Source organism: Rana temporaria, chromosome 6 (genome assembly GCF_905171775.1).
Source record: "Rana temporaria chromosome 6, aRanTem1.1, whole genome shotgun sequence".
NCBI lineage: Eukaryota > Metazoa > Chordata > Amphibia > Anura > Ranidae > Rana > Rana temporaria.
Window position 1 is genome coordinate 180,940,662 of NC_053494.1, and position 25,982 is coordinate 180,966,643.

The 25,982-nt window shown below is 42.6% G+C and overlaps 1 protein-coding gene across 1 annotated transcript in view; it reads left to right on the forward strand.

Moving 5' to 3' along the window:
• BAZ2B (bromodomain adjacent to zinc finger domain 2B) overlaps positions 1-25,982 on the forward strand; it is a 426,898-nt gene that overhangs the window by 283,851 nt on the left and 117,065 nt on the right. The window contains 5 exon segments of the mRNA XM_040357901.1: positions 2,757-2,936; positions 13,502-13,654; positions 17,068-17,252; positions 19,121-19,309; positions 24,675-25,058. Coding sequence (XP_040213835.1) covers positions 2,757-2,936; positions 13,502-13,654; positions 17,068-17,252; positions 19,121-19,309; positions 24,675-25,058 — 1,091 coding nt within the window.

The following is a 25,982-nucleotide window of genomic DNA, read 5'->3' on the forward strand; positions in this document are numbered from 1 at the left end:
GTTGTGAGGCTGAGTATAAATTTTCATTTTATACAGGTTCTGCTTTGTAAGAGTTGTCTTATGCCCCATACACATGATCGGGCTTTAGCCCGGCCAAACTCACATCGGAATTCCGAAGAAATTCCATCGGAGTAAAAGAGAACATGTTCTCTATCTAAACTCCGATGGAATTCCTTGGAAAAAAGTCTGATAGGGCATACACACGGTTGGAATTTCTGATGGAAAAAGTCCGGAAATTCCGATCGTGTGTACGGAGCTTAACTCAGGTACAAGGTCCCTTTAAAGGAAAACTGTACTAAAAATTAAGGTGGGTACAATAGCTGGCTTCCTTCTGAAAATGCTTCTGTCCTAGTTGTAGAATATACAACAATATTACTTCAGCGCTAAGGTACGGCACCAGTCCTTATGAGGAGGAAATTCTCTCTAAATTCCAGGCATCTCCAGCACGCAACTTGGGTCAACGTATTTTATCATCCACTTGGCCTTGCTGCCCACCTCTGGTTGAGGGATCTATAGTCCAAACATGATGTGCACACTGCTCAGGCAAATAATGAGCTGCTAACCGCTGCAGGTGCTCGCCCCCTCTCACCATCACCAATATGTGAATGAACAAGAAATGGATAGTCGCACACCACAGCGGAATCTTATTCTTTATTGGCACCATGCCAGACAGAAGACAGGGAAACTCTTGACGTGTTTCGCACAAAAAATCCAAAAAAGGCAAATTTTTCATGTGAAACGCGTCAACAGTGTTCCTGTCTTTTGTCTGGAATGGTGCCAATAAAGATTTTTTAAAAGGCTTCTATTCCGCTGGTGTGCGATAATCCCTTTTTCCTTCATTTACATATTGATGGGGGATCTATAAGCAATATACATGGGCGGTGTGCCCTTTTTTGTTCTGTGTATAATGTCTGTTGTGTCTGGCTTCAGTAGACAATGACCTGAAACAGCACAAAGATCATTGAAATAAAAGTAAAGTAGGAATTCCTAACATAGCGTATTTGTTCAGGGACAGTAACTCCAAGCACTGAAGCCAATGGAGTGTGCCAGCCTGGGGATTCATATTTTCAGAAAGTGAGGTTAGCAACGGCAGCCACCAGGTTCCTTTAAGATAAAGAGCTGTTAAAACCAGGAAAGGTGAAAAGTTTTTTTTTTTTTTTTTTTGTTTAGAACAGTTGTAAGTCACAACCACTGGGCAGCACTAGTAAGCAAGAAGTAGAGCATGCATAGATAATAATAAGAAACATAGTGGCTTAGTGCCCTTTCACACTGATGCGCTTTTGATGCGTTCCTCTTGACTTACAATGGAAGGTGCCTTTTTGGTGCGCTTTTGAAAAACTGCACCAAAGATGCAGCATGGAGGACTTTTCAAAGAGCAGCATACCGGCAGTGTGGACTTTTACATAGGATTTAAGAGGGAATAGTTTTCACACACTTTTGTCGCGCTGCAAAAGCACATCAGTGTAAAAGGTGCCATAAGTTGTCAATAATGGGTTTATTGACCATTTATCTATCAGGATGGTCTCCATGGTAATATAGCGCAGTCACTGGCTGTCACTTGTTTGCTGGATCCTATTCTCACACTTGGAATTTCAATTCTTCAGTAGGAAATCCTGGTCTTATGAACATTCTCTGTATTTATAATACAGTGAATGTTACAGCCTATAACACCAAGGTGTCTTATGACATGATTTGCCTTTTGATGCGCAACCTGCTACATTTGCTTCTACACTCTCCCCAACACGCATTTCTGGGAGAGTTGTTCACTTTTTAGAGTATATTCACCCTCTGCACCCGCAGTTAGGAAAATTTAGAACTCCTTTGAGCTTTCAGAGCAGATTGCCGTCAATTGCGCGTGAATATAGGAAGGTAAGCATGCCCATGTTTGCGGGCTTGGTATGAAAATAGAAAAGCTATACCTGTGCTCAAATCCCAATAGCTTGTACATGTATTTAAACCAGGGCTCGAGTCCTGCGGGAACGCGTGGGGACGGCGTCCCTGCACTTTTTTTACAGCAGGGACGCCGTTCCCGTTGCAAGACTCGAGTAGAAGAGTTGTGTCAGGCGGCGGCGCAGTGTGATTTCTGGAAACATGAAAGAGCAGAGAGTTGTGTGTGGGGGGGGGGAGAGCCGCGCGCCCCCCGCGCGGCTCTCTGCTCTTTCATGTTTCCAGAAATCACCCGGCTCCCCTCCAGCAGGGTGCTCTTCTATGTGTACTGTCCAGCAATCCCCCCCCTCTCCGCTCTCCGACTTCTCCCAAGTCCCGCCCCTCCTGTGTGCTCCATCCAATCCAATCTCCCAAATGTTAAACTATCAGGTGCTAAAGGGGTGTGAACACCTATCGACACTACAAATTCTGGATGGACCCTCTGCATACTGCTATACGCCCTTTCCAGCAAGCTATGCAATGAAAAGGCTATGGGATATTTAGTTGACACATATTGCAATACATGCTTAAGCTGGTCAGCCCTATTACAGGGGACACCATGCCAACCTGGGGCATAAAGACACAAAGTGGGGGAGAGCGACTAGATTCAGGTCTGGTCCAGAAGGGTGTATAGCTATGTACAGAGGGTCCATCCACAATTTGTCTCGTTATAGATATTACCCTATGCGTGCTGTGGATAAAATACTACTTGAAACATGACAATCTGGCAAAAATCAATGCTATAATTACATTTCAATGCTCACCATATATGGCTCTACATCTCAGATTTCATGCCTAGTAATCTAATATGCTTGTGTTTGTTTTCGCAGGACACTTGTTCAGAGCTTCTGGAGAGCAGCCGTTCAATCTGTCCAGTGCCTTTCCAATGATCACCCACCCAATTTTCGGCCTACATGCAGCCAGCTCAGGACACTCAGAATTCGGTGGTTTGGGAACGCTTGGAACACCCACAGCCTTAGCAGCACATCCCCAGCTAGCACATTTTCCAGGTAAAATCTGCAAATAAGCATCATTTGTATTTGTAATTGCACGCCTGTGTGCATGTTTTCCAGTGGCATGTAGAACATGCCATAATCTGTGGGTCCTACCAAACATTTCAGATTTTATACAGGTATTCTAGCGAGTTCACATTATGTTCCTGGTTACCTGTGTTAGGTATGGTCTTCAGGCAACAGGAGAAAGCAATATTTTTTTGATTATTGGAATAAAAATAAGAAAATGCAGGCATTCTCAAGGCTGCATAATCATTATGTCCCTAGCATGTATTAAGGGTTTTTAAAGAGCTGGCCTAAAGAAAATTTAGATTTTAAGCTCAATATTCCTTCTATATTGAACTGTATTGTAATGGTGAGCAGTGGCATGTAAATCTAAAAACAGTTATTTACTCACCTTATTGTTAAAGTCCTTCTGCAGTGTTAGCTGAAAATTAAAAAAAAAATAGTTTACCATACTTATCGGCGTATAACGCGCACCGGCGTATAACGCGCACCCCAATTTTAAGAGGGAATTTTCTGGAAAAAAAAATGTTTTAAATAAACAACTTTGAAGAAGCAATCTAAGGGTCAGTGCCCATGAATGTCCATCTGCAGCCTGATTAATTAAATTAATAAGTGCATTTAGACACATTTACCGTGGGGTCTTGATATCTGGTAAGCAGATCTGTGTATTGGTGGTTGAGAAGGAAGCACCTTGCATGCAAGATCACACACATACATAGTGAAAAGCCACATGCACTTTGGCAAATTATGGATGAATATATGTTTAATGACAACATATTGATTTAGACACTGCACTTTCCCTATGTACTGTATGCTGCGATCACACACATACCTCAGAGACCGCCCGGCGGAAAAATCACTGAGCCGTCTCGGCTGTCACGTCACACATGCACAGTCCCGCCTCCGCCATCGGCATTGGACCATCTCTGTGTGCCCTTGCGGCGACCATTATTTTTCTAGTGCAGAAAAACCCTGAATTTCAAACAAGTGTGAATGGGGTCTTAGTGCTTTTGATTATGCCTCATGTGGGCGCTACCTAGAGAAGTGAGAATGCACAAGCAACTGCAACTAGCACATGCAACGTGTCTAGGAACTCTTCTCCAGATTGACACCCACCCATCTACGTCACTTGCATCAGAACTGAGTGCTCTTGAAAGGGGTACTGAGGCAGACGATCAGCTGTATTAAAACACTACAAACTCTCAATACCGCTCTGGGTGCTGCAGAGGATTATTTAGCATGGCTGCACCCAGGGGGAATTCATTCATTGCTAAATAGTTAACTTAATTGTTGTCTCCCTTGAATATACTGGGGGGATTGGGGTTGCAATTGATGCAGCCTTTCATATGTTGAGGATATTGTCTTGGGCCGCCCCCGCTCACAGCTAAGCTCCTGTTGGGGGTGTGCAGGGGCGGGGGCCGCCCTGGGTGGTTCCTGGGGTCCCCATTAGTTGTAGGCCCATGTAGGCCCATGCCCTGGACCTTATTGTACTGTTGCACAGTTTAGACAGGCGATATCAGCTAATTTTCATGCTTAGATGAGATTTCTAATGCTCGTTATGTTCTTTGTTTTAAACTACAGCTTACCTATCAGTATTGTCCGTATGCTTATGTATGCAATGGATTTGACTATATGCATGCCGTTGACGATCCGGTCTTGTTTCACTATGTACTGCAAACATTTTCAATAAAAAACTTTAAAAAAAAAAAAATTAATTGAAGTTCTGCTGTAACAAACAGCGAGCAGACAAGCGTTTATTGTAGAAGAGGCATGCACTGTCTCTTCTGCATAAAAATCTACCCTACCTGCTCTCTGTCTTCTTCGACGATGTAGACTGAGCTGCACATGCTTGTCTGAATCCTGGAATGACTAGCTCTTGCACATGCACAGGAGTGACCTCATTCCCTAGCAGTCAATTAAGAGGCCCAAATACTGGCACTCAGAAGAAGATGCTGGTACTGACGAAGGACCATTGAAAAGCTAAGTATTCACCCTTCAGTTATGCTTTAAAGTGACCCTGTAAGCGGGTCAACAAAATGACACAGACATATTGAAAATAAAGCAGCTTTATACATACCTGTCCATTAGCAAGTTTGCTAAAATTTTCACTCGTGCCCCCTATCTGATTCCACATTTTCAATTGTGTGGAGTAGTGTGTCTTCCTCTGGCCGCTTGGCTTCTCCCACCCACCCCTCTGTCATTATTTTGACTAGGGGTCAGCTTGAGAAACCTCAGCGGCCAATGGGGTAAACCCACTGTTTACCCAGTCCAAGGAATCAGATCGCACCCAGGAGCTCTGTTGCAGAGTAAAGTTATAGCACTCGCAGATGGACAGGTATGTATAAAGCTTCTTGCTTTTCAGGGTTGTGTCCATGTAATTTTTTTACCCAATGAAATGGCAACTTTAGAGGTTGCATCAGAGGTTTCTTACACAGGTGCTTTACTTTGTGACAGATTCCCGTTGAAGAAAAACTGTCATGAAGGAAAGAAGAGGCCATGGCAATTAGGAGGACAGCCATTGCTAACCTTCCTCTAAATTACCGTATGCCTGACTGTCTCTGACTCCAGTACTTTCTATGATATCAATTCAATCGCAACAGTAGGCAATTTGTGACTCTCCATCTTAGTAAAACTAAAATATGCAGGGTGTCTATTCAGCTGCAGCTTGTCAAATGCTGTTGGAAGTTGTATTTCCCCAAAACCTACCATACTGATTGTAACGAGACCCTTGCTCGCTCGGTTCCACTCTCCCGACACTCCTCTGCTGCTATTGAATCAGATTGCAGATCGCAACGTCTGATGGTTCGGTCATCCAAGGCTCCGGGATTCGAACTACAGCTATGTGCCGTTCGAAATCCATCAGAACAAACACCAGGCAGGCTGTATGTAAGTTCAAACAGGAAAATCTTTTATTGGATGCACACAACACACTTGTATACAGCAGTTTGAACACCCCGCCCCCAACAACCGCTTTCCTATTGGTCAATTGTAAAGTACATTGTAGTTCTCAATTAGGTCCTCTTAGCCATGCAAATGAGGACTTGAAACAGGGTCAGCAGGGATTGGTCCAATAGCTTGAATAGGAGGAATGCTATGTGTAATGAGACAGAAGCCCCAGGGGGCAATCAAAGTACACAAACAGCCAAACACAGAACAATGCTTTTCCTCCACACCATGGAGCCGTCTGGAGGGGGGGGGGGGTAGCCTTAAGACAGGGCAGAAGACCCCCCACTGTGTAACAGATTCAAACACTTCAGCATTCCAAGGTCCATGACAATGATAATAACCAAGAAACTTTCAGGCCTACAGACCCATATTCCATAGTATAACTTTAAATCTTCACTAATATAGTATTAAACTAGAAATATATCTACAGCCCATTCCTGACCTGTAAGAATGAAAATGTACTTTCCTTCCATAAGACCAGCCTGCATATCAGAACACCTATAATGAAATTCCATCCATCGCAGGCAGGGTACACAGACTACATCATTGTCAGGAGCATGAACATTTCAGTGCCTGTTACCCAGGAGAAGTCTATTTTTTTGCATCCTTTGAGACAGCTTATTTTTGTTTGATAAGTTACATAAGAAAGTTATGTTATCCAGCGAGTAGTTGTGCTACCTCTGAGGGCATATTATGTTGTGCCATGGGCACCCCAGAGGTTTAACACATACAATCTCTGAAGCTATCCGATCTCCAGCTGTTGTTTCCACTTATTTTAGCCTCTTTGGAGAAAATGAATGGTACTTGTTACTGTAGTTCTCCAAAGACATTTGAAATCATTGACTATGTACTGCCCTGTAGGGAGCCATTGTACATACTGTAATCTGCAGCGCCTTTCTGTTGGGCTTAGCGCGGTCGCTGGAGCTGTGCTGTCTATGCTTATGCTCCATTATACCGGCTGAAAACCTCCAAGGCTTCTCATCTAATACGGAGCTCTGATCAGCAAGTCATTCATTGCCTACTTAAGCAACAAAAAAAATTGCTATGGAAATTGTGATCTTGCTGTCCACATGCTGCATAAAGAAAGCACTCAGGCTCTATTAGAGTGTCACAAATCAGAAGCCATTCTAATGTATTCATTCCTGGAAAATCAGCAGGAAATTCACTTTGATGTAATAATAAAATAAAACATGCTTGCTCATCACACCGACTCCATGTAAACGGTACTTGCATTGATGAAGTTAATGGATATGTTTTAAAGAACAACTATGAATCTATATCCGTCTAATTTATCTTTTTATCTATCTATCTATCTTTGTCTCTCTGGCTTGGGAGGTGGAAAAGTATCATGCTGGGGTACCAAAATTAAAAATGGCCAGTTCTTACGACTTCAAAGAAACAAAATCTGCTCCACATAAACCACAGCCTTGCCTGAACCTCAAAATACACTCAAAATAGAATATGGTTCAAAGAATCCGGACACAAAAATCAGAAGATTTATTGAACTAAAAAGACACATACATATCGGTTTTCATCTAGTGTCATCTTGGCATATTTTGCACTTAAAGGTGGTTACTCAAAAGGCTGATGAGTTCAATTCTAAGGACTGGTATATTTTTACCACAATTGCCACCATCTTTGAAAATATTGGGGGGGATTTATGAAAACTGCGGCGGAATCTGATGCAGCTGTGCATGGTAGCCAAACAGCCTCTAACTTCAGATTGTTCAATTTAGCTTTGACAATAAAATCTGGAAGCTGTGCAAAATCTGAACCAGATTTTCACTCTCCAGTTTTAGACAACCCCTTTTCTACACTGGACGAATAAAATTGTGTTTTGTTTTTTCGGTACTAAGATCCAGTTTGGTTTTGTTTCAACATGAAACACAAGTCATTGTATTTTTTAGTGTTTGTTAGAACATTGAAAGGTGTGATATCTTAGAACCTTCATGAAAGGCACCTGCAATCTCAGAATTGGTACCCTTCATGTTTCTCTCAAGAGGGTTCCTTTAGTTGTTACTGCTTTTGTACTGGTAATAAAGGTGAAGGTTCTGGTGACGGCAGAGCAGCTGGAACAGATGGGGTAATAGATGGTGGAATGTGTCAAATTAGAATTGGCACAACTTATTATAAAATACTATGTGTTCTTCACATGGACAAAGGTGGACCAGATGGTAGCAGGGCATATAATGTATATGCAGAAAGCAACAGTGTCTAAAAGTTCTTCCAGGTTGTGGATTGCATGAGAGCAGGGGCGTACCTAGAACATTTGGCACCCGGGGCGGATCGAATATCTGGCACCCCCCCCCCCACCCACGGTAAAATGTAAAAACACCCCACTGTGCCCCCTGCATCCTTCAATATCTCTTTGTCACTACTGTGTACCCCCTCTCCACAACTGCACCACGGGACCCCTTTACATTACACAGCACCCTGCAATTCTGGACCCCTTTACATTAAACAGCACCCTGCATCTCTGGACCCCTTTACATTACACAGCACCTCTGGACCCCTTTACATTACACAGCACCCTGCATCACTGGACCCCTTACATTACACAGCACCCTGCACCTATGGACCCCTTTACATTACACAGCACCCTGCACCTCTGGACCCCTTTACATTACACAGCACCCTGCACCTCTGGCCCCTTTACATTACACAGCACCCTGCACCTCTGGAACCCTTTACATTACACAGCACCCTGCATCTCTTGATCCCTTTACATTACACTGCACCCCTTTACATTAGACTGCACCTCTGGACAGTCCAGACCCCTCCCTACAATACAGACCCCCCTACAGAACCCCCTTACAATACAGACCCACCCCTACAGTTCAGACCCATCCCTACAATAAAGAACCCCCCTACAATACAGAACACCCCCACAATACAGAACCCCCCCTCATATACAGAACCACCCCCTATACAGAGAACACCCCCGCAGAATACAGAACCCCCCCAGAATACAGAATCCCCCCTCATATACAGAACCACCCCCTACAATACAGAACACCTCCACCCACAATACAGAACCCCCTCAGAATACAGAACCCCCCCTATACAGATACCACCCCCCTACAATAAGGAACACCCCCCCACACAATACAGAACCCCCCAGAATACAGAATCCCCCCTATACAGATACCACCCCCCTACAATACAGAACCCCCCCACACAATACAGAACCCCCCTCATATACATAACCCCCCCTATACAGATTCCACCCCCTACAATAAAGAACACCCCCCCCACAATACAGAACCCCCCCTCATATACAGAACCACCCCCTATACAGAGAACACCCCCCCAGAATACAGAACCCCCCCAGAATACAGAATCCCCCCTCATATACAGAACCACCCCCTACAATACAGAACACCTCCCCCCACAATACAGAACCCCCTCAGAATACAGAACCCCCCCTATACAGATACCACCCCCCTACAATAAGGAACACCCCCCCCCCACAATACAGAACCCCCCAGAATACAGAATCCCCCCATACAGATACCACCCCCCTACAATACAGAACTCCCCCCACACAATACAGAACCCCCCTCATATACATAACCCCCCCTATACAGATTCCACCCCCTACAATACAGAACACCCCCCCCCCACAATACAGAACCCCCCCCCCCAGAATACAGAACCCCTCTCATATACAGAAACCACCCCCTACAATACAGAACACCCCCCACAATACAGAACCCCCCCAGAATACAGAATCCCTCCTACAATACAGAACACCCCCCCCCCCCCAGAATACAGAACCCCCCTATATAGATACCACCCCCCTACAATACAGAACTCCCCCCCCCACAATACAGAATCCCCCCTATACAGATACCACCCCCCACTATACAGAACCCCCCCAGAATACAAAACCCCCCTCATATACAGATACCACCCCCTGCAATACAGAACACCCCCCCCCCCCGAAGAATACAGAACCCCCCTCATATACAGAACACCCCCACCTCATATACAGAACACCCCCATTACAATAGTGCACACACCCCCCTTGCCTTCAGACCCATAATGCCATCAGACAGATGATCATCAGCGCGCCGCGTGTTACACTACACACACAGGCAGCACAGCACAGGGGGAGGTGGCTGCAGCTTCACGCTCCTAGGCTGTGTGACTGTCAGTGTCAGCCAGTCACAGCCGTATCTATCAGAGCCGCGGGCACTGCGCTGCCACAGAGAAGGGGATAATTGCGGTCTCGGGTATGGGTACGGGCGGCTCGCACGAGTCACACCCCCTCCCCCCTGAAAAGCCTTACCTAGACTGCCGCTAGCGCTGCCTCCCTGTTACCGCGCTATCATCATGCCGCACGCTACAGTCCTCTTCATTCTCGGAGGGGGGGCGTCGGCCTGACACCCCTCCAGGGTGTGGCACCCGGTGCGGCCCGCCCCCTCCGCCCCATGCTTAGTACGCCTCTGCATGAGAGCCCTCTTAAGTCTGTGCCTACTCTGGACCTGGCTGTGAAAAATACAGCCATTTCAGATAAAATAGATGCTTGTGAGGAACACTAATGCCGCGTACACACGATCAGAATTTCCGACAGCAAATGTTTGATGTGAGCCTTTGGTCGGATATTCCGACCGTGTGCATACTCGGAATCATTGAACCTCGTCGTAGTTTTGTATGTGGCCGCATTCTTGACGGTCCAAATTTTCGACAACATTTGTGTGACCGTCTGTATGCAACACAAGTTTGAGCCCAAATTCCGTCAGAGAAAAATCCACAGTTTTGTTGTCGGAATGTCCAATCGTGTGTATGTGGCATTAGGCTCCATGCACACTATAAGCTAAAAAAAAAAAAAAATCCAGAAAAATTTGCATTTTGTAATACAGATCCTGCAGCACTGTACAATTTCTGCATATTCTACATGAACAATAAGCAGTGGTGACAATAAAGTCTCTTCTGAGAATTAAAAGATTATTGCTTTGTCTCACTGATGGACTTTCAGCACACTTCACATATAACCCTAATAACCAGCTCTGTCTTCCACTGAAGACCCTGGGGAATGTTCTCCTGTTAAATATCACTTTGGCAATTGATCTTATCATAGTTGCTGCCATTGCAAATATTATGGCCACGTCAGAGAAGTGATTCTACTGCTGACAACACATTGTCAGTGGTAAAATCACCAAGGAGAGGCTTCCATTTACCTCAGTGTTATTGCTCCCTGTCTGGCTTAGAACATTGCAAAATCGTACTCACTCGAAAGAAAGCAACATCTCACTGGGCCATCCCATAGCAAAAGGTCTGTGATTTATTAGCATTCCTTCTCTGGCAATTTTTCGCCAGCGACAGTATTGCTTGTGTAACATTAGCCTCAAATAGTAACTCCTCTTTTGTGGAAAAAAGCAAATAAAAAAAAAATATATAGCATATACAATTGCGACACAAGTCATATTGTAAGTCATATTGTAATTGCATGTTATTAAAAATTACCTTTCCTTTTCAATCTGCATCTTTGTCATTTTCTGTAAAATGCAATGCAATATGGCTACCTGGAGGTGTACAGAAAAAAGAGAGAGTTTGGTCAGCGGGACTTTAAATGAGGCCATTCACCATTCGGAGTAAGCATATAAGATATACATTATTGCTTAATTGGGTTCCAACACAAAATGGGGGAGTAAGTTCGGGATTTGGAATGAGAGATGTATAGCAAAAAGCAGTCTTAGCAAAGAGCATTTTATTATTACTTGTGATATAATGTAAAACATACTGAATGACAAAAATTCCATCCACAAAATCGCATAAACATGCTACAAATTACATATGCATATTAACACCATGGTACTTGGCATATCGTGGAGTAAGGACAAGTCCTGCACAACATGAACCACTGTAGGGGCTTGATGGTATAATGAGAATCTAGGGGTAAAACAGTATAAAAAACATAAAATCATCTGTATGAACATCATGCATCTATGTATGACTGACACGTTTCTTTGGGGTATACCAACTCTTCAGGGGCGAATGCAATGGTGATCTATAAAGAGACATAACCATAAGGTATAATTTTGTAGTAGAATATTATAAATAATATATAAAGAACAAGATAGATAACCCCATGGATACTCACGTCGCCCCTGAAGAGTTGGTATACCCTAACGAAACGCGATTTTATGTTTTTTTTACTGTGGATGCAATTTTTGTTATTCAGTATTCTTTACATTATATCACAAGGCATAATAAAATGCTCTTTGCTAAGACTGCTTTTTGTTTTACATCTCTAATTCCAAGTCCCGAACTTACTCCCCCCTTTTGTGTTGGAACCCAATTAAGCAATACTGTATATCTTATATGCTTACTCCGCATGGTGATTGGCCTCATTTAAAGTCCCGCTGACCAAACTCTCTCTTTTTTGTGTTCAAATTTGGGATGGAGGCCATTTACCTATGGTGCCTTAGACCACATCATTTTTTCTCACAGAATATGTACATAACGCCTCCCAGAAACACAATTTTCTCCTTGTGTGATTGGTTCACTGATTTTCTCAGAAGTCTGCACTAAGATACAAGTCAGATATCAGGCATCCTCTGCAACAAAAATGAAATTTTTTGGTAAGATATTCCTAATAGTAAATCACAGCTAAAGGGATGCAGACCCTGCATTTTTAGAGCCCTGCAGGTGCAGCAGCTGATTGAAAATTATGAAACAAATCCCATTAGATTCACTTACCACATGGACACAGACAAACACACAGGGATTTCTTCAGAATAACAAAAGGTAGGAATCTGCAACAAAGTTTGTTGAAGTCCTTTTATATGTACACAGATCACCCAGAGGGGAATGTTTTTTTCTCAACAAAAGTGTAGTTACTCTTTAAGGCCGCGTACACACGGTCGTTCCAAACCGATAAGAATGGTCCGATGGGCCATTTCCATCGGTTCACCGCTGAAGTGGCCTGACAGTCAGATGTGCGTACACACCATCGTTCCAAAAACCGATCGGGTCAGAACGCTTCCATGCATGCATGCATGCTTCCAAGCATGCGTCGACTTGATTCTGAGCATGCGCGGGTTTTGAACCAATGCTTTTCTGTACTAACCATTGGTTTGGACCGATCGGTCAGCGGTCCATCGGTTCGATTTTAAAGCATGTTTTAAAATTTTTGACCGAAGGACAACAGACCGATGGGCCATACACACGGTCGGTCTGGACCGATGAAACTGAACTTCGGTCCATTCTCATCGGTTTGGAACGACCGTGTGTACGCGGCCTAAGACTTTGGCAAAGGAACTCTGATAAAAAAATATATATTATATGCGTGTTTGCTGAGGCTTTTCAAGTCCGGAGCCCAAGGTGGACACATTAGGTGCCTTGCCCTTGTGGTGGCCCTGCACTCATGGCTGCTGGTCAACTTTTGTAGTCAGGTCAGTGAAAGATAAATTGTTATGGAGCTGAAACTAGAGAAGTTTGATGGTATCACTGGTTTCCATGAAATGTTTGGTGTCCGTTTTATTTTTTGTATGCAGGATGCTAAATTTTAGTAGAGTAATATGCCTGTTTTAAATTTGGTATAAATGAGAAAATCAAATACTTTTTTTTAACTGGAAGGGTCATCTTTTGTTTTTGAGGTACAGAATGGTGGCGAGCAACTGATCCACACACCCGCGCTGCTTTCTTTCCCCCATTACTCGGAATTCCTCCTCTCTTCACTGCCCCATCTCAGAACCATGACTCCTCCTTTCATATCCGGAGCGCTGGGAAAAATGGCCGCGCAGGCTCAGAGAAAGGTACACTTCTCACTTCATTGGTTTAGTCATTCTGTGCCATTGTTTAAGCCTGATTGATAATTTGGGGGTTTAAATGAAATAAACATCCATTATAATTACAGTTATCACAGTGGTATCAGTCACTTTGTCTGGTAATTATAGCTATTAGTTAAGCTAAACAAATGCAATTAGTGCTTGCCTTCAGTATGTTTCTTTTATTTGTCAGTGTTTGGTGTAAATTGTACAGGATTGTCATTTATTTCATTTGTTTTCTACATGTTGTCTTTCCTGAATATTCTTCTGTTCAGCTGCACATATGTTTCCTTAGGTTGGCCATATATAGGACAGTTTATTTGTGATTTCAGACAGAATCGACAAATGTTCAAAATTGGCAACCTGAACTACAATTGAAAATGTTGATGACTAATAGAGATATATAGATTGGAATGATTTTTCAACTTGATTATTTTAAAGAAGTGGTTTCAATGCAAGAGAACTTTTACAGTACAGGGCATTTACATTTTATAGTATGTTCCAAGTATTAAACCATCACTATAAAACCATATATCTGCATAAAACAAATGCCCCGTACACACGACCGGGTTATCCCATGAGAAAACTGCGAGGAGAGCTTTTGGCCGGGAATCTGGGCCGTGTGTATGCTCCCTCACAGTTTTTCCGATGGAAAAACTGGCAAACCTGCCGGACAAAAAAAAGAGAACCAGCTCTCTTTTTTCCCGCCAGGATTCCCGACCAACTTTTTCTCATCAGAAAACCGCCCGTGTGTAGCAGAAACCGGCCATTTTTGGCAGTTTTCCTGTGGGGAAAAACTCAGATGGAGCATAAACATGGTCTAGATTTGCGAGGAAAATCTCTCATCTGAGTTTTCCCGATGGGAAAACCTATCGTCTGTACGGGGGAAAAGTAGAGAGCAGGTTCTCGGTTTTCCCCTCTGGATTTCTGACGGACCTTATCGTGTGTCGTGTGTACTAGGCATTACAATGTACAGTGCCTTGAAAAAGTATTCATATCCCTTGAAATTTTCCACATTTTGTCATGTTATAACCAAAAACGTAAATATATTTTATTGGGATTGTATGTGATAGGAATGAAAATGCTAAATGGTTTTCCAAATTTTTTACAAATAAATATCTGAAAAGTGTGGCGTGCATTTGTATTCAGCCCCCTTTACTCTGATACCGCTAACTTAAATCTAGTGGAACCAATTGCCTTCAGAAATCACCTAATAAGAAAATAGAGTCCACCTGTGTGAACCTTAGTGAACAAATAGCATTATGAAGGCCAAGGAATACACCAGACATGTCAGGGATAAAGTTGTGAAGAAGTTTAAAGCAGGGTTAAGTTTTAAAAAATATATCCCAAACTTTGATCATCTCACGGAGCTCTGTTCAATCCATCATCCAAAGAGTATGGTACAACTGCAAACCTACCAAGACATGACCATCCACCTAAACTGACAGGCCGGGCAAGGAGAGCATTCATCAGAGAAGCAGCCAAGAGGCCCATGGTAACTCTGGAGGAGCTGCAGAGATCCACAGCTCAGGTGGGAGAATCTGTCCACAGGACAACTATTGGTCATGTTCTTCACAAATCTGGCCTTTATGGAAGAGTGACAAGAAGAAAGGCATTGTTGAAAGGAAGCCATCAGAAGTTCTGTTTGCAGTTTGCGAGAAGCCATGTGGGGGACACGGCAAACATGAGGAAGAAGGTGCTCTGGTCAGATGAGAATAATTTTAACGTTTTGGCTTAAAAGCAAAATGCTGGCAGAAAACTAACACTGCACATCACCCTGAACACACTATCCTCACCATGTAACATGGTGGTGGCAGCATCATGCTGTGGGAATGCTTTTTTTCAGCAGGGACAGAAGCTGCTCAGAGTTGATGGGAAGATGGATGGAGAAAAATACAGGGCAATCTTATAAGAAAACCTGTTAGAGTCTGCAAAAGACTTGAGACTGGGGCGAAGGTTCACTTCCGGCAGAACAACCGCCCTAAACATACAGCCAGAGCTGCAATGGAATGGGTTGGATAAAAGCATATTCATGTGTTAGAATGGCCCAGTCAAAGTCCAGACCTAAATCCAAATAAGAATTTGTGGCAAGACTTGAAAATTGCTGTTCACAGACACTCTCCATTCAATCTGACAGAGCTTGAGCTATTTTTCAAAGAAAAAATGTCTCTAGATGTGCAAAGCTGGTAGAGACATCCCCAAAAAGACTTGCAACTGTAATTGCAGCAAAAGATGGTTCCACAAATTATTGACTCAGGGGGGCTGAATACAAATGCACACCACACTTTTTGGATATTTATATATCACCCAATAAAATACATTTACATTTTTGGTTGTAACATGACAAAATGGGGAAAATTTAAAGGGGTAAATACCTTTTCAAGGCATTGCAATGTATTATTGGTTATTTATTTAAAATTGTTTCAGTTAAAATGTCTTCTTTTGTTAATTCCTCCAGGAATCAGCATCGACATGGCCAACCACAGCTGGCCTTAAACTAGTAGAATTTAATTAAATTTTTTTGTTTTTAGAACACTCATTTGATTTTGTAATTGTTAATGTGGTGAAATCAATATACATTTTTAACCATAGTGACCAGAAAGCAGGTTAAGGCCCCATACACACGGGAGGATTTATCCGCGGATACGGTCCAGCGGACCGTTTCCACGGATAAATCCTCTCGAGGATTTCCGCGGATTTCTATGCGATGGCATGTACACACCATCGCATTGAAATCCGCGCCGAAATCCTCTGGCGATGACGTGTCGCGCCGTCGCCACGATTATGACGCGGCGACGTGCGCGACGCTGTCATATAAGGAATTCCACGCATTCGTCAAATCATTACGACGCATGCGGGGGATCCCTTCGGACGGATGGATCCGGCGAGTCTATACAGACCAGCGGATCCATCCGTTGGGATGGACTCCAGCAGATGTTCTGCATGTCAGCAAATATTCGATCTGCTGGAATCCATCCCAGGGGAGATATATCCGCGGAAAAAGATCCGCTGGCGTGTACACACCATAGGATCTACTCTGCTGAAACCCATTTGCTGGGATTTATCTGCGGATGGATTCTATGGTGTGTACGGGGCCTTAGAAAATGTTTTTCAAACAAATCATTTCCAATAGTGTATGTAATTTTTTGTTTGGGAAATTACATTCATTCCAAAAATCAAACGTTAAAAACAAACTAAATGAAAGGGTACTTTCTAATGTACTCTTTCTGTGTGATCCTTCCTTTGAAAATCTTTAAATGTATGGGCGAGCTTTAGACTGTTCATGTTTGCTGTATCATACAATGTTGTGTCTTTGAGCACCTGTAAAATGATGCACTCCTCTACCCCTAGGGTCCACGGGTCACTGTTATAATGCATATGTTTCTTTATCCTGTGTAAAGGCATAAATGGATCCCTGAATGGAAGCATCCCCTCATTAGTTACCAGTAACTGCACACCTGTATTATCGACGACTATCACGAATAACTCCGGGCAAGTAAAAAGTGCGAGCTCGGGAGCAGGGGGCCGGACATGCAATCAAGAGCAAAGCAAATCAGATGGCAGAAGTGAAAAAAATAAAGATAAGGTGGGAAAGAAATATTGAATGGCCTATTTTTTTTGAGTATGTGTGAAATGTTGGCATTACCAAAATACACAAACATGTTTAATTCAAATTCAATCTTCTGCTGTCAATACCACTTATGGATTGCACAGGTAGGTTTTGTTTTATAACTGATCTGTAAGGGCAATAAAATATATCTATGACTGCGTAGTGTTAGGGCCTTACCTAAATACTAATCTCAGCTTTCAGCCCTCTCCTCCCATTCTTTAAAAAAAAAATCCTGAAAAAATACTCTTTTTGCAAGAGAATTCCAGCCCTTGACATGATGAGTTGGTACCATTGCCCATTTTCAGCATGGTCACTGGATAGTCCTCAATGCTGATTAGAACAGCGTTTTCTTTGTGGCATGTATGTGCCAAGCTAAGCAGTACTCTAGTGGGAGCCCAAGCTGTGTGATGATGCACCCCCTCAAGGTGTGTTCATAACAGATTGGGTTTATAGGATGTCACTGAATGATGCTGGACCCAGAAGGGAAACAGCCGGAAGTGGATAGAGTGGAATGTCTCCAGGGACAGTGTCAGGTATAAGGTGAAGAAGGACTTTCATTCGAAATGCATCAGCCAGCAGGAACCAAGGCTAGGTCCCTCCCACCCCACACTTCCAGGCGGTCTGGGAGTGTTCAGCCACATGTCGTGGTTTGATGAGCGTATTTATCACCTATGTTTATGAGTAGATTTTATTCGTCCACCATTTTTAATAAATATTTGTTGGATAATGCACTAGACCAGTGCGCCCTCTTTCTTTTATTCATAAGGTGAGTTTTGCAGTGAAATTTGTATTATTATTATGGATGTTAAAGAAAACATGTTTTATTTATTGCTTGAAGCTGGAGATTGGCATTAAAGCTGAACTACAGGCATAAAAAAAATCACGGTTTATTATGCTCACCGTTTTAGCCATTCTGTAGTTTGTATTAAAAAAAATAAGACATCCATTTACGGTACTTACCTGACTCTGCTGTCATGTAACACTCCATGACACCACTTATGTGACAGACACCAATGATAGCTACTCTACATTTAGGAGGCCAGTCATGTCATCAAGTAGAGGACCCAGTGAAAACCCTTTAACTTTTTTGGCAGCCAAGATGTCCACATTAGAATTGTCTACAGACCTGAAGAAAGAAATATAAAAAAGAGAAAAATATCAGATACAAAACTATAGATTTCCTAGAAGTAGGTAGAGTGGCACATCATTTTGTATGCCCTGAAGGTAAAAATAAACTAGCTGCAGCCCTAAGAAGCACACATTTTAATAGGTATGAAAAGTTTTCATTTTTTCGGGGTTCAGGTTACTTTTTCGAGGCGTAAGTTTATAAGCAATTGTCGATGACAACAGAATGTAAAATTGAAAATAATGAGCTGTCAATTCTCGACAAGTGTTATATATTTAAGCTTATGTTGTGTTGTCACAATAGTACTTGTAAAGATTGGGAAAAAATCTGCGGGAGTGGATAGGCTAGCCTGAACCAACATGTGTCGGGATTTGCATATAATGACTCCCCAGGTTTATGGAGGTCCCAGGGTGCATGTGAAAGCTACATAAAGGCACTTCAGGGTTACTGCACTTCTTTCAGACTGTCATTTATCAAAATAACGGAAAAATAACAGAGCTGCTTTAGTGTCTATTAGCATAATGAAACTCTAGGACAGGGGTTCTCAAACTGCGGCCCTCCAGTTGTTCAGGAACTACAATTCCCATCATGCCTAGTCATGTCTGTGAATGTCAGAGTTTTAAAATGCCTCATGGGACTTGTAGTTCCGCAGCAGCTGGAGGGCCGTAGTTTGAGGATCCCTGCTCTAGGACATGACTAGTGTGCCTTTTTTTTGTAGCAAAAACAAAGAAAAAAAGCGGTGGAAAGCTCCAGCTCCAGTGACTCCGGCTCCTCGTCCGACACATCTAGTGATGGAGTCAGCAGCAGCGATTCTGATGACTTAGAGGAAGAGGACCAAAGCATTGAAGAGAGTGATGACGATGACTCTGATTCAGAGAGTGAAGCACAAACTAAAAACAAGAGCAAGGTACAAGCTGCAATTTAATAACAAGGTCATCAAGAACATCATTAAAATAGAAAAGGGAAACTCCCTGCCTTTGTAAGAGATGATACAGTGTTAGTTGCTGACTAGCTAAAAGGATTTGGCCTGATGGCTAATGTTTTCCATAGACAGCATTGGAAATGGTGACCTCTGCAGGTGGCATTTTTTAATAAATTCTATTAAAAAATGTAATGATTTTGTTTAATGCATTACACTGCAGTAGCAGTCTTCTTTGAAGGATGAGCAGCAATCATTCAGATAACAAGTAAAACAAATTTGAAAATAGAGCTGCATTGGGCTGAAAGAACATAGATGCATAATTTTATCCTATTAAAAAATATAAAACAAAAGACATTTTAGACAGTTGTGCTCTTCCAGCCTTGTAGTGACAGTTTAACGACAACTCTTGTCTGTTCCTACATAACCGTGCCTTTATCCACAAAACCATCTCCACAAAGGTTTGATAAATTAGGTGTGGAGGAACCTGAGTAGCCTGACCACAATGCTATTGAAAAGGGGTGAATTTTATTGCAGGCTGTAAACCAGGTCTTCTCATACAAAATTGGTACCTGATCCCACAAAAGCTCTTTTGGCTTAATGGCATTACCAGGGTATTTTCAGCAGGAACGCGGGGGAACGCAGTTCCGACACCTGCAGGATGAAATGTATGTAATGGCAAGGAGTGTCAGTGTGTGCTGGAGGGTATATTGATGCTTATTGCTGGGGGGGGGGGGGGGTCATCTGTTGCTCATGGGGGAGCTATTGTTGAGGTGGGTCTTATGTTGCTGAGAAGGATCTACTGTTGAGAGAGGGATCTTTGTTGCTGGCTGCTGGAGGGCCTATTGATTCTAGCTACTGGGGAATTGGTTGCTGGAGGGGATCTGTTTTTGCAGGGGGGTCTATTGTTGCTAGGGAGGTCTATTGTTGCTGGTGGAGGTTCTATTGTTGCTAGGGGTGGGCCTTATGTTGCAGAGGGTCAATCGTTGCTGGGAGTGATCTACTGTTGGGGATGGGTCTAATGTTGCTGGCTGATGGAGGGTCTATTGATGCTGGCTGTTTGAAGTCAATTGTTGCTAGGGTGGATCTATTGTCGCTAGATCTATTTTACTGCCTTTTTTGTTATCATTAACAAATTCCATTCAAAATACTTAGCACCACAAAAAAATACTTTGCTCTGTATTCTCTAAAAGGGGGTGGAACTGGGAGGTGGGTAAGGAGTGGAACCAAGGAACAGTGCTTGGAGGTGGGTAGGGGGCAGAGTCAAGGGGTGACTCGGAACTGAAGAGTCCCTGCACCTATTCTCTTAGGGGAAAAAAAGCTGTGGGCATAACAAATCAGTCGACACACTCAGGGGGGGGGCCAGGAGCAGTTTTTGTTGGTAGCGCAAGCTGGATTTTTACCCTCCCCCTTCCACTGCCACATTTGCCACTTTTTGGGGGGGAGAGTATACATGGTTTTGCCATGGTGATCTGAGCCACATGCAAACCAGCAGTCTGCAGAGCAGACTCAGAAAAAGTCTGCAGCGGCCGTGGTGGACCCTGCAAGGACCGCTCATGGACACCAGTGTCCATGTGCAGGCACCTTGCCGATTCCAGGGGGGCACTTGCCCCCCCTTGCGGAAGCCCATGGCTGAAACATCAGTGTATTCCAGTGGTGAGGAGGGTAGACATCTCCAGTAAAAAGCCAGGGTAAGGCTAAATGGGGCTGAAATGTCAGCTTATCCAAAGATCAATGATGAAAGCTGACAAGGCTCAGTCAGCTACCCTTATTACTACTGGAATACTTTGATGTTTTGGCCCTGTTTTAACCTTTACCAAGGCTTTCTAGTAAACTCTTTCCAGATTTAACTACAAACCCTTTGTTCAAGCCCCAAAGAAGGCGGAGGCATTTCCTCTGAAACATGCTGGCTATATCTGATATTCTCAATTAATATATACTGTATATTTTAAATGAATCACCAAGGCACATGAACACTTTTACAAGCAGTCCCCGAGTTCCAAACATCTGACTTACATACGACTCATACTTAAGAATGGAGATAATGTGACGTCACACTGGTCTCGGAAACCGCCAGGCAGCCATCTTGCTGCTCACCGCATGCTACCACCCACTGTCCGGCAGACCTGTCAGCAATTCCACATCACTGAATGCCCATTTAACCCTTACCTATTCTATCCAAAAATTAAAAGCAATTTTTTGGCTGGGGTACTCTTAAAAAATGTACCTGTTCCAACTTACATACAGCTTCAACATTAAAGCGGAGTTCCAGCCTGTAAACAAAAAATAAAAGTCTGCAGCTCGAAATACTGTAGCTGCTAACTTTTAATATAAGGACACTTACCTGTCCAGGGATCCAGTGATGTCGGCACCCCAGCCGATTCGTCTATTGTCTTCAGGTGCAGACATCGGCATTGCAAGTAAGGGAAAAAGATGTTAAGGTGTTACTAGGCCAGGAAACATGAGGAAATCACTTCAGTTCACTAACAATAGTAAAACGGACATTTTGTTTTTGTAAAATTTGTCTATCCACAACTACAAAAAATTGTATAATAGTAGGCTCCCTCTGAATTTGTTCAGTTTTCAAATGATCCCACCTGAAAGGACAGGCAGAACAGAGAACTTTAAGCTCTGCCTCTCAGAACAATTAATAATAAAGTGCTGAACCCTGCTACGACTTTTCCTTTTGACTCAGGTTATGTTACATCCAATACATGCATAATAAAATGATCTAATAATCAGTGGCAGAAATTTCCAATCAAGCTGGAAATTGCCCAATTATTGCTAGCGATGCTGTGACTGGACACATCACAAACAAAAACTGGATGGTATTTGGCCAGGCGTAATGCAGCATCTGCCGGGCAGTCTTCAGAGTGCAGCATCTGGCAACAGATTTACTTCATTTGGTGAGTCTGGCTGCATTAGCAAGCAAATCAATAAATGCATTTAGTAAATGTCCTGGACAATGTTCCCTAGCTGACCCCAACAAGTACACTTTGGATGGTTAACTTCTGCAGCTCCACCTATTTGCCCTACATCTACAGTATGTTCCGATCTATAAATCTGTGTGCATGTTATCACGATTATACCAGAATTAGTGAGATAGTCTGTTCAAGTTGCTTTCACTGTTTCTGCAGGTATGATTGCAGCATGTCTAGGTGCTTGCAGTCTAGCATGGTGGCTGAGTGGTTAGCGCTCCTGCCTATCAGCACTTGGGTCGCCGGTTTGAATTCCAATCACTGCACTACCTACCTAGAGTCTGCATGTTCTCCCTGTGCCTTAGTGGGTTTCCTCCCACACTCCAAAGACATGCTGGTAGGTTTATTGGCTCCTGTCAAAATTGTCCCTAGTCTGTGTACTGTATGTATTCATGTGAGTTAGGAAACTTAGATCAGTGTTTCTCAACTTCAGTCCTCAAGGCACACCAACAGGTCATGTTTTCAGGATTTCCCTCAGATGAAACAGCTGTGATAATTACAAAGGCAGTGAAACTGATTAAATCACCTGTGCAAAATAATGGAAACCCTGAAAATATGACCTGTTGGGGCGCCTTGAGGACTGGAGTTGAGAAACTTTAGATTGTAAGTTCGAGGGCAGGGACGGATGTGAATGCAAAATATATATGTGTAAAGCCCTATGTAAATTGACGGCGCTATATAAGTACCTTGAATAATAAAAAATTAACATCACAGAAACATATATGCAGCCCAACATATTCATTTTTGTGTATTCTTTTTGTTTTCAGTAGAGCTATAGGCAAAAATTTGAAATTACATTTACACTGCAGCCTGCCACTTTCATTAAAGTTGAATTTCAGGTATGGTTTGTATTGCAGTTACATAACATGGGCCAATATAAGTGAGCAATCCCAGTAGTAGCAATGACTAATACAGTGATTTCCAGCTTCCACAGGGATCCCACAGGTGGAATATAACAACTTGGAACTCGGCTTTAACAGAGCAATTATATTTTCCCAAACCCTCTGTATAACATAATTTTATTACCCCTGCCTTTAACATGGTGACAACACTGTTTGTTTGTACAGCAGTGAATTAGTGGAAAGAAATCCTACTGTACAATCGTACCGTGTACAAGCCTTCCCGATTGGCTACAAAATAATTTGATAGCTTAGATAAGTCTTTATATTTTTGGTAAATCTAAAAGAGATTGAACAAAGATTGTACAGTCAGATTTTAAGGTGTAGCGTAAGCTTTAGCTGGACATGTAGTTTCAAATTGTCTTTAAGTAAGCTACCTACAAATTATATATATATATATATATATATATATATATATATATATATATACATATTATAAATACTATTACCGGTATTATAGCAGAACTAATATCATTTATTAAATTGTATCTTATATGGAAGCTCATCTTAAAGGAAGTCTATCCATTGTGGTCAAAGCCACCAAAAACTGGCATAAATGTATTTTACGACACATTGAAAATCGCATATGCAGTGGTATCGGGATTCTTCAGTGGCAAAATCCATAATTCGCTCTCTCAGGGTGATGTCTCATAATCAGTATCATGGCAACATTACTACCAAAGAGAAGTTTAGGTCTCTTCAGTGGGCAAGTGCAGAATTTTCTTGTTCTGTCAGTGGTGGGTGGCTGCTGTCAACCAGGAATTGATCTAAGATGGTAATGACGTCAGTGTGCAAGGGGGGTTGTGTGGCCTGCAATGATTGTTGTATCCACAGTTATTTGGGGGAATTTGCAGCTAAGATAGTATTAGTAAGTTGTTTTGTGCGATTTTGAGATTTCTGATGCTGAATTTTGTTTCACTTTAACCATATGTAGAATGTTTATTGTTACATTTTGGAGGTTTATATTTGCCATACATGGTTTAATTTTCCAACCTGCACCCATTCCCTCACATTCTGCCATGGCCAATTCAACAACAGCTATGAGATAGATGGGTTGATTCATGGCTGCAGCTTGTTTCGACTGTGGGCACTTTATAATGTAAAGGCAGGGAGTGTTTTAGTATCTGTATTCCTCTTGCCATTGCGTATTTCAGGAAAGTGCTCACAACTGAGAAAAGATGCAGTTATGAATTAGCCGTCTCCTTCGCTGCTGTTGTTGGATCAGTCGCAGCAGGAGAAGAGGGGGCAGGTTGTACCCTGTGTAGTTTTTTCCATAGGGAAAAAAAATGTAAAAAAATGATGATAGATCTTCTTTTAGGGCCTTTGTCGATGGGGTTTGTTTGCGTCAGTTTTTGCATTCCAATGCAAGTCAATTGCAGGTCTAACACACCAATCAAATAATTCTAAATGAAGCATTTCACTCATTGTAGTCACAGTCTATTTAAAGATATATAACTTGAACTTTTCTGTTCCCAGGTGCTAATCCATAACATTCAAGACCTGAAACCTGATGGAAGCCAAATAGAGAAGTTGCAGGAGAAGCGAGCACACCAGCAGTTACCTCTTCTTCCAGATCCCCAGGCCCGCTCTCCAATCCAGCCCCAGCAGAAGTACCCTCAGGTTTTATCCCAGCAACTTCCCTTTGTATTCCAAAACTCTCAGGCCAAGGAAGAGGCTGTGAACAAACACACAAGTGTGATACAATGTACTGGACTGGTCTCTGCCGTGAAGCCCTCACCTTTACTCAGCAAGGAAGCCAGTTTAAAACTTGGAACCCTCCCTTCTGATGGACAGAAAACAGGGAACAAAAATACCTCCGAAGACTCCAGCTCACAGCCCAGCGACCTGAGGATTAAAAGGGTAAAACTAATGACTACTATTTTGTTAATAAGTTGGTTGGGTAAAGCATAAGTTCACTTTGGGAGCTAGCTAAAGAACGTAAAGAGTGTATTTGGGTTCTTGTTCTTTTTTTTTTTTTTTTTAAAGGTAAATTTTATTTATTTTCAGTACACAATATACAACAAAAAAACAAACAAACAAACACATACATGGAGCGAACATCGCCCATTTCGTTACAAAGAGCTGTTAGCTGGTAAACATTTCAGATATGCACAGCAACCCAAAAATTCTATGTCAATTTGCCCAATTGGGACCAAGGGGCAGATTTCAAGGAACAGGTGGTATGGTGCTCTCGGAGCTAACCCAAGGGCCCCAAATCTTTAAGAATTTTTTCGGGCACCCTCTAGCCTCATATGGGGTTCTTGTTCTTTAGCTTCAAATACTGGATGTGGCACAAAAAAATGCATTCAATTGCAAAGTTTGCACTTTGGGAGCTATACCTTTTCAAAGGCCAGGGACTGATCAGGTGATATTAGGGGTGTTGAGTAGCAGCGTGAAAGTAGCAATGCGATTAATGGTATTAGCACAATGTGAAAATGTGAGCCGCACTTCCTGGTTCCTGGTGATTGGGAGAGTTCACCATGTGCCTATTACTGATTTAGACATGCATCTGTAAAAAACGAAGGGGTCTGTTTATAAAGAATACATCGCTAGACCAATGTCACACGCAACCAAACTTTCCCAATATTTCACGTAACATGATTGTTTCCTATGATTGGCAGCTCCATTAGGTGGGCATAATACAGAATTGTCCTGATTGAGGTACTTCAAAAAAATACTGCATTATGGCGACTAGATGATCGCCTCTCATGATCGTAGAAAATAATCAAAGTAGACAAAATACATGGACAGTTTATTACAGCTGGGCAAATGCTTGTGACATTT